At 37.8% G+C, this 12,672-nt stretch overlaps 1 protein-coding gene across 1 annotated transcript; it reads left to right on the forward strand.

The window, feature by feature from the left end:
- The first annotated feature begins 268 nt into the window (after positions 1-268).
- LOC146318152 (homeobox protein Mohawk-like) lies at positions 269-11,236 on the forward strand. The gene is made up of 6 exons (XM_084732484.1): positions 269-657; positions 1,542-1,701; positions 1,824-1,977; positions 3,018-3,356; positions 10,245-10,278; positions 10,581-11,236. The coding sequence occupies exons 1-6, from the start codon at positions 467-469 to the stop codon at positions 10,918-10,920; spliced, it is 1,218 nt and encodes a 405-aa protein (XP_084588610.1). The 5' UTR covers positions 269-466; the 3' UTR covers positions 10,921-11,236.
- Positions 11,237-12,672: the final 1,436 nt, after the last annotated feature.

Consider the following 12,672-nt stretch of genomic DNA (forward strand, 5'->3'; position numbering starts at 1 on the left):
GTAGAAAATATGAGAGCGTGTCGAACTGCTTAGCACAGGCTGACAAAATCTCACTTGTAAATCTAGTGACCGCATTTGCTGATATTCTTACATGTGCAATATTATTCATGTGTTGTGGTGCTACCAGGGCTGCTGCTGCTGCTGCTCTGCAAGCTTTTACTCACAAAGCTCTCCAAAGAAGTGATTGGACGGTGCGCGAGCCAATGGGCGGTGGAGCAGCAGGTTATTTGAACTCTCCTCACACAGCTCAACTAAACCAGACAACATCCTCTCTGACTTTTCAAACATTATTCTCTCACAGGAGTCTGTCATCCTCAGGCCGGCCCAGTCACTGCTGCAGAAAGGAACGCTTTTTAACCCTTTTTTAAAATCGCCTGTATCCAGGATGGGAACCTGCTGCTTCTGTTTACATATGGAAGTCTGCTGATGCACCTGTTGATTGAGGGAAAACTCTCTGCTTTTTACGATGGACAAAGTTGCAGTGATGAAGTCTGACACGCTGCTTCATTTGGAGGAGAACAGGAGAGCAGAGGAGAGGAGGAGGTTGGACTGTGCAGACTTACCTCAGAGTGCTTTAACAGACGGGCAGAACACAGACCTGCTACGATGCCAGGACGCCACTGAAAACAGCTCCTCTATCAAGTACAGGAGATATGGGTACGCCCTTTTTGTCTGAGCTGGAAGTATTGTTTTTATGGCATGATGAACAGTTAAACAGGTTGTCCTAATGTGATTCTTAATGCAGTTAGACTTAAAAAGCAGTGTTTCAAAGCCCAATAAAGTCTAAATCGGCATCATATTATGCTAAAATGTTTTTGTTCTGCTTTTACATATATACAGTTCTAGAAATAAAGATGCTTACTAGAATCCTAAAGGGTTCTTCAGATTGTTCCTGTAGGAAAATCCTTTTATAAAAGGTTATACCGAAGATCATCTGTCAAAGGTCAGACCTACCTATGAGAGGTTCTACAGAGAACCCTTTTATGGTGTGATGGTTCCAGCCTTAACTTTTCCACCTTCTGGGTGCCAAAACAAAAACCCACCTAGGGGGTTTTACCAAGAACTTTTTTTATGTCTCAAGGTTTTTATCAAAACCAATTCAGGGGGTTCTACAGCAAACCTTTTAATATTCCAAAAGATTTACCCTTTTTATAATTAATGTAATGTAAAAGGAACCCTTGACAAAAGAGTTCTTCGAGGAATTCAACAATCATTGAGGAACTCTTTCTTTCAAAAGAGGTTCTTTGGATGAAAGGGGTTCTTAAATTGAAACCTCACTCTTACAAAGAGTCCTTCACTAACCATTTCTTTAAAAACAGGTTTGTCTGAAACAAATTGTTTGGCGTATAACTTAGTTTAAATGAATAAAGAACCTTTTTTGAACCCTTATTTATAAGAGTGTTGAATATTACTTTTCAGTTCTTTAAACGTGGAAGTTACAGATAGAAATAATTCAGCATCATGTTTCGTGTGTAAAAGTTCTACAGGGGATTGTAGGTCGTTCTTTGTGAGATTTATTTGGCACCCTCTGATTCCTCCAGGTCTCGTCTGGGTGGGGTCAAAGTTCGCCACAAGAGACAGGTGCTGCAGGACATGGCCCGACCACTCAAACATTGGCTGTACAAACACCGGGACAACCCCTACCCCACCAAAACAGAGAAGGTCCTGCTGGCCCTGGGCTCACACATGACACTAGTGCAGGTGAGAGACGAGCAGCGATGGTGGACTGAAGAGAAACAGGCTGCAGGGATGTTGTGGATGTTGAGTTTTGTGAGTTAAAATGAAGCCAGTGGTTTGTCCTATAACAAGGTGCGTCTCTGCAGGTTTCAAACTGGTTTGCGAATGCTCGGCGGAGGCTGAAGAACACCGTGAGACAGCCTGACCTGAGCTGGGCGCTGAGGATCAAACTGTACAATAAATATATCCAGGGGAACGCCGAGCGACTGAGCGTGTGCAGTGATGACACTGACTCAGATGGTACGGGCTGCAAGATTTGTGTTTATTACTCTGTTTATAGATAGAATTGTAAAAAAAAAAAAAAAAAAGACTGGATTTAGATCTAAAACTACTTTCATTATCAAATATTGTGCTGATCATTTTCTCAATTAATTGATTAACTTTAAATGATGTTGCACCAAACTAACTTAAATTTAAGTAAGATTAAATTCTAGGGTTTTTTTTAAACCTCACTTTAGTTTTTAATCTAAACCTAGATTTAATTTATTTGTGTTGCCCCCAAACTTTAAAGCTTTTAAAATGTGATCCAGGATTAAATGGCAAAATAATCAAGTTCCTTAATTTAAAAGCCTTAATTTAAAACTTTTTACCTAGCCAGCAAACAATGCAACATTTTGATAAGGAATACAGGCCAAGTGGAATATTAATGGTTCCCGTCTCGTTTATACTTACAAGGTTCTGGCAGCACACAAATTTATTATTAATTTTTTAATTTGGGTAAACAAGCATATTGATTAAACTCTATGTAATTTACACAATTAATTACATTGTAATTACATACCTAAACCCAAACAGAGATTTGTTTTTAATTGTGCAACAGAGCTCTGCTTAATTTTAAATCTAAATTTAGTCATTTTCAATCTAGACTCTGATTAAAACTTATTTTAGATTAAATTGATCTTTGTTGGTGCAATTTAGGCTTAGTCTGTGAAATGTGAAAAAGTGAAAAATGCTCAGCATAACTTCCCAGAGAGAGAAAAGTGGCATCTTCAAATTGCTTCTTTTGTCCAACCAACAGTCCAAAACCCAAAAGAAAAACAGCAAATCCTCACATTTAAGAAGCTGGATCCAACAAATGTTTTCTATTTTTGCCTGAAAATTTATTGAAATGATTAATCGTTTATGAAAATAGTTGGCAACTAATTTTCTTTTGATGGACCAATCAATTAATCAAGTAATCATTGCAGCTCTAGTTGTATTCATCATAGATGGAAACATCTATGAATCATATGAATCAGATCAACATGAAATAAGTCCCCGTTTTGTTTCCTTTGCCACAGATGAAGAGTGTCCTTCACAAACTCCCATCAGCCAATCAGACTTTGGCAGGTCATCTTCCCACAAGAGTGTGCTCCAGAAACAGGGCAGCGTCCTCGCCATGGCAGACTGCGCCAACAGTGACGACAGCGTGTCGCCTCCATCCAAGTACAAGAGCAGTTTGCTGAATCGGTACCTGAACGACACCCTGCGGCACATGATGGTGGCGAAGGCCGATGGCGTCACCTCGGCCCGCAAGAGGAGGAGCCACTCTGAGTCATTCAGCTCCAACGAATGTGACCGTGATGTCGTCTCCCCGGCGTCGTCCTACGAAACTGAGGCCAATTTTGTCTACCACATGGGTGAGAGACATCAGTTTTTTGTCAGTGTGCATGACGGTGTCACAATTTAGAGCAAGAAGATGAGTGGAAAAATGTGCTTTAAAGGGACAATTCACCTCAAAAAAAAGAAAAAAATCCTTTTATGTGTAATGCTATTTATCCATCTAGATAATTTTGGTGGGACTCACTGAGTTCTGGAGATATGAGCCGTATCTGCACTGTAAAAACAAAAAAGTTGAGAAAACTCAAAATTACATCTTATAGCAATAGACTTTTTAGTTTTGAGTCCAAGTCAAACTTTTTAAGTTTTGAAAAAGTTTTATCAACTATCTTTTGAAATAACTTACTTTTATGTTTCAGATAAGATAAAGAGATAAGAATTTTTTACGTTTAGAAATCCTCAAAAAACTTGTATTTCAAAAATGATTGAGTGAACTGGTTGAAATTAAAGTGAATAACAGTTAATATTTTAATATTTTCAATTAAAGCCATTTAATTTTCATGCACCAAAATAATGACAAATCAGGTTCACAGTTCAGTGTGATCAACTTAAAACAATACATTTTTTGAGTTTCTAAAACTCTAAGATTCGAATTTATCTAAAGAAGAAAAGTAAAGTATCTCAACCAAAGATAATAGGTTTGCAAAACTTTTTTAAGTTCAATTTGCAACATAAAAGTTTGAGTTAGGCTCAAAATAAAAAATTGCAGTTAGTTGCCTTAAAGTTGTTTAGAGTTGTTTTAACTTTATTTATTTGTCTTACAGTGTGTCTTCTTTCTAATATAATGGGACTAGATGGCACTCAGCTAATCCATAAACCTTGTTGTGAGCAGTTTTGTGCTTCTTTCTATTAGAAAGAAAGTAGTTCTGCTAAAAACTACTGCAGAAAGAAAGTAGTTCCAGTAGATTCCACCATAGAAAGAGAGTAGCTTGTATATTGCAGAGAAGGCAAACATGTCTAAAGCTGATGCGTCCAAAACTCTGCAGCTCACACCAAAACTGTCTAACTGAACAAATATCACTTCAGGTATAAGGAAAAGTATCTGATTTTGATTTTGGGGTGAAGTGTCCCTTTGCTGTCAATGTGTGTGAATATAATCAGGAAGAGTGCAACAATGGAAACCCTCTTATTGTACACAAAATCATGACAAGTTAAGCAATCAAAAACAGCACAGAGGGCAGACTGGGAGGAAAACAGATGACAGCACCCCCTGTCCACAGAAATCATTAAAGCATCTTCCTTGTTAATTGTAGATTTATGTTGAATGTGAGGTGAAATGACACTTTAACTACCCTGCTTCCCCTCGGTTCATTTTTAACACACCACAGTGTACAGTAAAATGAGAACAGACCGAACAGAAACTTCCACATGGCTCCTCAGAGCTCCCTGACATTAATAAATCTCTGGCATTCCACTGAAAGTCAGAAGCTCTGCGAGATTCAATTATAAAGTTACAGCAAAACTGAGAGGGAGTTTGACACCTGGGTGCCCTTTCAGGACCTATAGGGAGCACAGCACACTGACAACCCTCAAATCCGCTAAGGTACAGGAGCCAAAGCCTTTACAAACATTACTAATAAAGACTCATGCAGACGTTGAAATCCCTCATTTTAAAATTGGATGGAGCTCGCGCTGGCTGCCGCTGCGCACCGCAAATATCATTTCCATATACGAGAATGTGCCATTTGTTCCGCTTCAGCTTCTTGCCATGGTGGAAATGTCCAGTCCAGTCTCAAGGACAATTACAGAATGTCTGAGACTTTATTCTTCCCAGGGTGAGAAGTGGAAACCTCAGCCAAATGCAGAAATGGAGCAGTCTGTCAGTAAAGCACCAAAGACGTCTCGTGGAGCGGCTGTCAGAGCTGCCACTCAGCTGTGAGACAACGCAGAGCGATATCTCTAATATCCATTTGGCTTTTCCCATCAGTGTTTGAGGGTGCAGCTTTGCTTCCTTTGACTCATGTGTGCTTTGGCAGTCTGCTTCTCCCAAGTGTTACTTTCCTACTCAAAATCAAACTAAATTGACATTATATCATAAGAGGTGTGAAAAGATTTTTGTAACCAATTCTACCTTTTTTATTTAGCATATTTGACAAGTTTCACCCTAAAATGAAACAAGACATGCCTGAAGTTCCTTTTGTATTATTTTAGAACCACTTTCCTGGCAAACATTATATCCTTGTCCCAGTCTAAAGGTTATTTAATGGATATTTTTATAGTCTGTGACAAAGCTTGATCTGTATCCGGGAAACTCAGTTAACCTCAAATTTGACTACAGATTGGTAATTTATAATAATTAGGATAATTAATTATTTTGACAAGCTTGTACTATATACAGTGTTTAAGAAATAGTGAACCAATGAAATGGCATGTTGTATAAAATATACCGTCTTGCTTAAACTGTTAAACAAATAGCCTATGGTAAAGTTTTACAAACATTAGTCTTTATGTGAATTAAACAATAATACAAATATTCTCATTCAACTCATTTATTTTAGGGAATAGTTTTACATTTATACACATATTCGCCTCCTTGTCGAGAATTAGCTGAAAAGACAGATACCGCTATGAAGCTACAACTTGACATATGCATACAACTTTACTATTACCTCATCCATGAAGGTGATTTCTGCCTGAGACGTTAGATTATCATTAGCTATGGTGCATGTTTTAAAGTTAAGTTTAACTCCTGTGGTCCTATGCTACTTCACAATGTCATCAAACTTTTGTTTTTGTTTCAACATGAGAGAGACTCCTGGTGGTAGAATTGACATATTCTATGTTTAAGAACAAGAAAATATATTTTCACAGTTACAAGTCACAGTAGTAGTAGTAGCAGTACTAGCTAAGATGTAACTGAACATTTTTTTCAACATAATATTTGATCAACTGTTCTCTGTGATTTTAGTTTGTATGTAACACTGGCTAATGTTAACTAGCTAAATAATCTAACTTGTGAGAATATTGTTCTTTACAAAATAAGTTTCTAAACCATTTCAAATTAATGTTAATGTGCTAAAATTACAAAAAATTACTAGTTTTGTGCCATGTTTGTTTGGACATGGCATCAGTACTTTCTGGACTATTTCTCAGCTGGGTGCAGTAACTTGCCTCTTTCCGATTTTGTTACGTTTGGCCAGAGCCAGACTGCCTCCTGTTTTCAGTCTTTATGCCAAGCTAAGCTAACAGTCATTTAGTGTACAGACATAAGATATCAATCTTCTCATCCAGCTCAGGGACAGAAAGCAAATAAGCATATTTCCCAAAATGTTTAACTATTCCTTCAGACATGTTATTACTCTCTAACTTCAAATGATATTTCTTTTGGAGTATTTGGGGGGTTCTTGATGTCATCACACTCTATGTGGGCAGCACTGTTGAAATGTTTGTGCAAACTTTTAATGTATCCCTGCTGGTCATATTAAGGGCGTTTGCAACCCAGTACTGCTCCACTGTGGAGGTGAAGTGGAAAGTCAAGCTGCCAGATTCATGACAGGCACTAACACCATTAACACATTTAAATACTCCGCCCGGGAGACGGCTAAAACAGTCACTAAAGCTCATGTGATGGACTAATAATTGATGCCACTATACAGTGTCTTAAAAGACACTTTAGACGTATCAGATTGAATCCCACAGGTAGTAAAAGTCTAATAGAATCGTATATGTTAGTGATGTTACTATTTACTGCACAGAAATGTGAGGATTGGTTACACTATAGTGTATGGCACTCAAATCAACTTCTATATTTCCCTTTAAAAGGCTGGAGAGCCATAAATGTGACCAGCATCATGCTTTATTGCACACAGAGCGGCGAAAACATATCTGGACAAATGCCTTGCTGTGTTTTCCACCCATTTTTTTTGTTTCAAATAAAAACATGCATGCTGAGAGGGGAGTCTCCTGTTCGCAAATACATATATCCACATTGAGGAAATAAGGTGTTGCAATATTTTCTCAGTACACAGTCGTTTTTACGGCGTGGATCCCAATAACACACCTGTGAGATGACTGAAAATCACTGACCATGGCTCAGCTTGTTAGGGGGTTTAAACTGGGAGAACATCCAAGACTTAAATCAGCTCATGCAGACATTATTTCCTTTTGAGCGGGTTACATGACACTGGATTTATAGTAGTAATAGAAAAATAAAAAACATAATGTACACAACATTGGCTAAGATTCATACACAATCAAATATATTTATTCACGTTTTGGCCAAGAGTTAGATGAGAAGATCAATACATCTTTCATGTATGTCCATTAATATGGAGGTCGAGTCAGGAGATGTTAGCTTAGCTTAGCATAAAGAGAGGAAGCAAGGGGACACAGCTAGCCTGACCCAGTCCAAAGGTGTCAAATAGCATCATACTTGCACAGATTAAAATAAAAATAGATATAGTAAAAGGTTTAGTGAGCTTCAGAGGTGCTGGTATGTGAATATTGTTTAAACAGAGACAAGCTTTCTGTGTTTATGCTGAGCTAAGCTAGCTGGATGCTTGCCATAGCTTCATAATTAGCCATAAAGCCATGAAAGCGGTTTCAATGTTGTCATTTAACTCTCAGCAAGAAAGTTAACATGCATATTTCTCAAAATATTGTCCTGTTGGTCTTTTTATAAATAAGTAAGTTTAGACGTAAGCTGTAACAGTTGTTTTTACACAGTTTGTACAGATTTTTAGAAAATGAGAAATAAAATTTAGTGAGTTTTAGAGGTGCTGGAAAGTGAATATTGTTCAAACAGAGATGAGCTGACTGTTTCCATTTGTTTTCCATGTTAATGCTAAGTTAAGCTAACCGGTCTTTTGCTATAGCCTGATAGTTTGCAGACATAGTAGTATTGATTTTCTCATCTGACACTTCACAAGAAAGTTAACATGTGCATTTCTCAAAATGTTGAACTGCTGCTTATTTGGGAATAAATATGGTTAGAGGTAAGCTCTAACATGAAATTATAACTTTACTGCACCACTGTAGCTACAAAGTCATATCAAAAAAGCAGTCAGCAGCTTCATTTTCCTATTAAAACTTTGTTGTAACTGACCCCTGCTGTAAATTTGAGACTCACCAGAGGTAGAACAATGTTTTTTCTTGGTAATAAATACAACAGAGGTACTGAAGTACTTTCTTGGCAAAGCAGGTTATGGCTAAAGAGAGAAATGCTCAGGGACGTTCAGTAGCAAAAAAGCATAAAACGGGAAAAAATGATTTACTATCAATAAGTAGTTGCTCTTGGCTCCAGCCTGGCTAAAGAAATCAGAGACGGGGATGTTTCGGGCTGTTAGCATTGAAAGACTGTGTTTCACAGTGGGTCTGTAATTTCCCTGTCTTGCTCTCTGAAGAAGAATTTTGACCAGCTTCTATCTGGTCCAACGAACAAAGGCAATATTCCAAAACTGAAATGGAAAATATGTTCTACATATAATGCACGCTTACGCACAGACCACAGACATAAAATGCACAAGCAATTTAATATTTCTCCAAAGTCCTCCTGCCTCTGAAATAGCCAGAGATACTGTAGTTTAATTTAAGGACATTGTGAGATAAAGTCTGACCTTTGCTTCTTCCACAGATGTAGCAAGGTTCTTATGTATTTATACATAAGATACTCCTATAATCCTATGCATTGGTAAAATTTAATCAAGTGGTAAGGCTTTAGTCAAAAAAGATGGAGATGTGCAGGGATGTTTTTTGGAAAAGGAATGACACACAACTTTACAGGTGCTAGCAGAACTAAAAATCTAAAAACACAGCTTCAGTCCTCATGACACGGCGCAGATATCAGATTTTTCCCTCTCAAAAGCTCAAGAGAAACTGCGTTGCATTTGTTTTGGCCGGAGTGGCTGAGCAGAGGCAGACTGGTGCACTTCACCGAGTCAAACCTTTCTGGCACTGTAAAACACTTCCACAGAGACGTACTGGACAAGTACTAATTGTATACACAAATGCACTAATATTCAGAGATGCACTCACTTGCATTTGGAAGCATTTTCACATGTACAAACACACACTCACACACACCCATGAATACACACATAAATACTGATACATATGCTGCAAATTATGAGGGGCCGTACACGCCATAATTCATTCTGGCTCTCTCAGATACATACATTCTGCTTTGACATGCATATATTGTCAAACTCACATGCATTCTCACTCCTTTTACATGCATATATTTTTAGTTTGACATATAAACATTTTCCTTGCATATGCATACAATTATTTTCACTCACACATATACATGCTCCTTTCATACATATACATATATACATACATACAGATGAATTTTCACACTCACTACATTTTATTCCCCACATGTATAAACATATGCTATATTCTCTCATGCATATGTTATATACCTGACATTTAAATATAAATATACTCATGTACATATCATATGTCAGTGAAAGTATTGGATGGCAAAAAAGATGAGACCTCATACTTGCATGTGAGTGTCAAGTATATACATATGTGACAATATATATGTGAATAGATTTATTTTAAATGTACCATAAGGAGAATAAGGTATATGTTTATACATGTGAGAATGAAAATATATGTAACATATGGAAGGGAGTAGAATGTATGTGAGAATAAAGAAGACGTGTGTGGAGGTGTAAATATACGTAAGTGAGACTGAAAATACATGTATTTGTTGAAAAGTAAAGCGTTTGTGTGTAGAAATACCTGCACGTGAAAGGAGAAAGGGGGGCCAGAATAAATTGTGGCCTGTATGGCCCCTTACAGCAAATTAAAAACTCCCATATATTAATACTATGCATCACTAACATGCTGTCATAAAGCCTAATGCAACAATGATTGTGCCGTGAATATTTTCTGTTTGCAATTTCACTGCTTTCAAGTAAACTGATTGTTTATGTGAGTCTTTTTCTTCTCTCTTGCAGATACAATGGACTATTCTTCAACTAAATGTGACAGGTAAGTGTAATGATTCATTACTTGACCTGAAATCAAATCAGCTGTTTGCACTTTTCAACTTTCATCAGCCTGAAAAGTAATACCATTTATAATCCTTCTTGGAAGCTGTCCTTGAAATGGAACCATCACCTCTAATTTATCCATATTATTCTTGCTGCATATCAAGACAAGATGTCCAAACAAAAGCACAATTTCTGTTTTGAATTTCTAAAATTGCTCTTCAGTTGTTTTTTTAAGAAAGAGGTGAGATGGTATTTAATAATCCACTTCATATACAACTGTTTTTATGAATGTATTCTCAGGGACCAGCAGCAGGGCAGAGGCCAGCAGAGACGAGTTGATCAGGGCTGGAGGGAGATCCACGCCGCCGTGGCTCTGACCAACTTGGCGCAAGGACAGAGCTGCACAGCGGGCCAGAGTGGTGCAACCGTGCCCAGCGCTGGCACGGGGCAGAGCTGCACTCGAGAGCCCTTCTCGGTTACGAGGACCACTATCATAGACAGGTTGTGTGTGACAGGACCCACCTCTGCTCTGAGGCAGAGCTGCACCGCAGGGCCCACTCTCACCAGCCGCATCATCCAGAAGTCCTCTCATATCTCTGAGGTCCAGACTGTTAACGTCGCTCTGGCAAACAGTGTGTAGGCATTTAATTTGAGCATCTGGTCTCAGCACATCATTCCATATGGGAAAACCAGATGCTTAAGTGCCTTGCAATATATGTACAGCCTCTGTTATTTTGTAATGCTGATAAACTTTGACGTTTTCAATCACTTTTACATTGTAAAATGGAAAAACTGACGTTACGCAGTTTAATATTTTCTACTGTTTTTGCCATGTTTCTAATGTCTTCCTATTGCCATCTGTTGCAGTAAGTTATATTAACTTCCATGAGACTGGATTATTATCCAATGCTAAAGTTTGACAGCAGCTATTTGAATAAACCCAATGTGAAATCTTTTGACCAGTCGTTTCCTTTAAATCACAGCTCTGCAGTGGCTGAAGATGCATAGCTATGTTTTTACTGAACTGTATTTAGTGGTAGTTTTCATGTGTGCAGTTGTGGGTCTCACAGTTTCATTATATCCTTTCAAATTGCTTTTTAAAAGGTTGTAATATGGGCAGGAGGGTGGCATCCTGGGGAGACAGTTCTTCAAGCAGAGGACTGTGGTTAAAGTTCTTCTGAAGGGCATCCATCAGGCTAAAGGATTCACAGTGATAGACATGGGCAAGCTTGCTTATGCATTACGTTGGTATCCATGCCAGTAGATGTCCATGAAATACGACGTACGAGGCTGAGAACTCACAGAGAACACATTGCCATTTCCTAATGCAAAGATAAATTGGCTATAATCAATAATCAGATCGAAAAGTGTGTATGACAAAGGAGTGACCCCTTGTGATAAACCACAGAGAATTATTGCTGTCTTCAAATGGAACTCATGAGCTTGTGGTTATGACATGGGAACATCATGAGATATGCTTGGCGTTCAAGTGATTAAGTCACGTGCTAGGCAACAGCACCATAGACGCTACAATTGAAAATGTCTACAGCCACTGAGGCGAACAATTTAACAAGCTAGCAAGCGATATATCAACCTACCATCCACAACATGCTTTTTAGCATTTTTTTTAAATGTAGGCCAATTGCTTTGGTTGTTTGGGTATTGTTTGGTTCACCCTTACCTCTGTTACAGTGTCATTGTTGGTCCCAAGTGTTTTCACAGAAAAAAAATGGTCTAGAAATTACCGTGGGCTAACGTGTGTGTACATACGTGTAGAAAGGCTAACAAAGATTTACAGGGATCTGTTGGCAGAATATGGCAGAAATCTAATTTAATACTCATTAGCAGTTTTCATCAGTGTCTTATGACATGAAAATAAGAATAGTTGTCTTTATCGTTACCTTAGAATGAGCCATTTCATGACTGGCTCTGCATGTGGCCTTGCATATTTTTTGCAAGTTTTGTGGCCACTGTAGTTACTCCTCCGTGCCTGGAAGGGGAGGGTGAGGTCAGGGGTATTCAATTGGTAGCAAACTACATGCTGTAGTATATATATGTATATATATATATATATATATATATATATATATATATATATATATATATATATATATATATATATATATGTATATATATATATATATATATACCACTAACTCCTACACTTTGGACCATCAAAAAAATTATTTGGAGTGGCCGAAAAGTCAGCAGGTACATCTCTTTGGAAGAGTTCTTGATTGAATCATGAACATATTGTAAAGAAACGTTGCTGACAAATTCTATGCATTGTCTGTCTGAGGGGCAAAATCTTCTTTTTTTTTTGCACATCTTCATAAGTGAGACGCACAACTGTCATCTGTTTTTGATGTTAAAACATAACATAAATGCCAAA

The sequence above is a fragment of the Lutjanus erythropterus genome, chromosome 12, assembly GCF_056507025.1.
Source record: "Lutjanus erythropterus isolate fLutEry1 chromosome 12, fLutEry1.hap2, whole genome shotgun sequence".
NCBI classification, from domain to species: Eukaryota; Metazoa; Chordata; class Actinopteri; order Lutjaniformes; family Lutjanidae; genus Lutjanus; species Lutjanus erythropterus.

What these genes read in the sequence shown, in the direction of transcription:
- LOC146318152 (XM_084732484.1), top strand. Translation starts at nt 467, where the DNA reads ATGGACAAAGTTGCAGTGATGAAGTCTGACACGCTGCTTCATTTGGAG. An exon ending in TGATGACACTGACTCAGATG is followed by an intron (nt 1,978 to 3,017) that starts GTACGGGCTGCA and finishes CCTTTGCCACAG; the next exon opens with ATGAAGAGTGTCCTTCACAA. An exon ending in TCTTCAACTAAATGTGACAG is followed by an intron (nt 10,279 to 10,580) that starts GTAAGTGTAATG and finishes ATGTATTCTCAG; the next exon opens with GGACCAGCAGCAGGGCAGAG.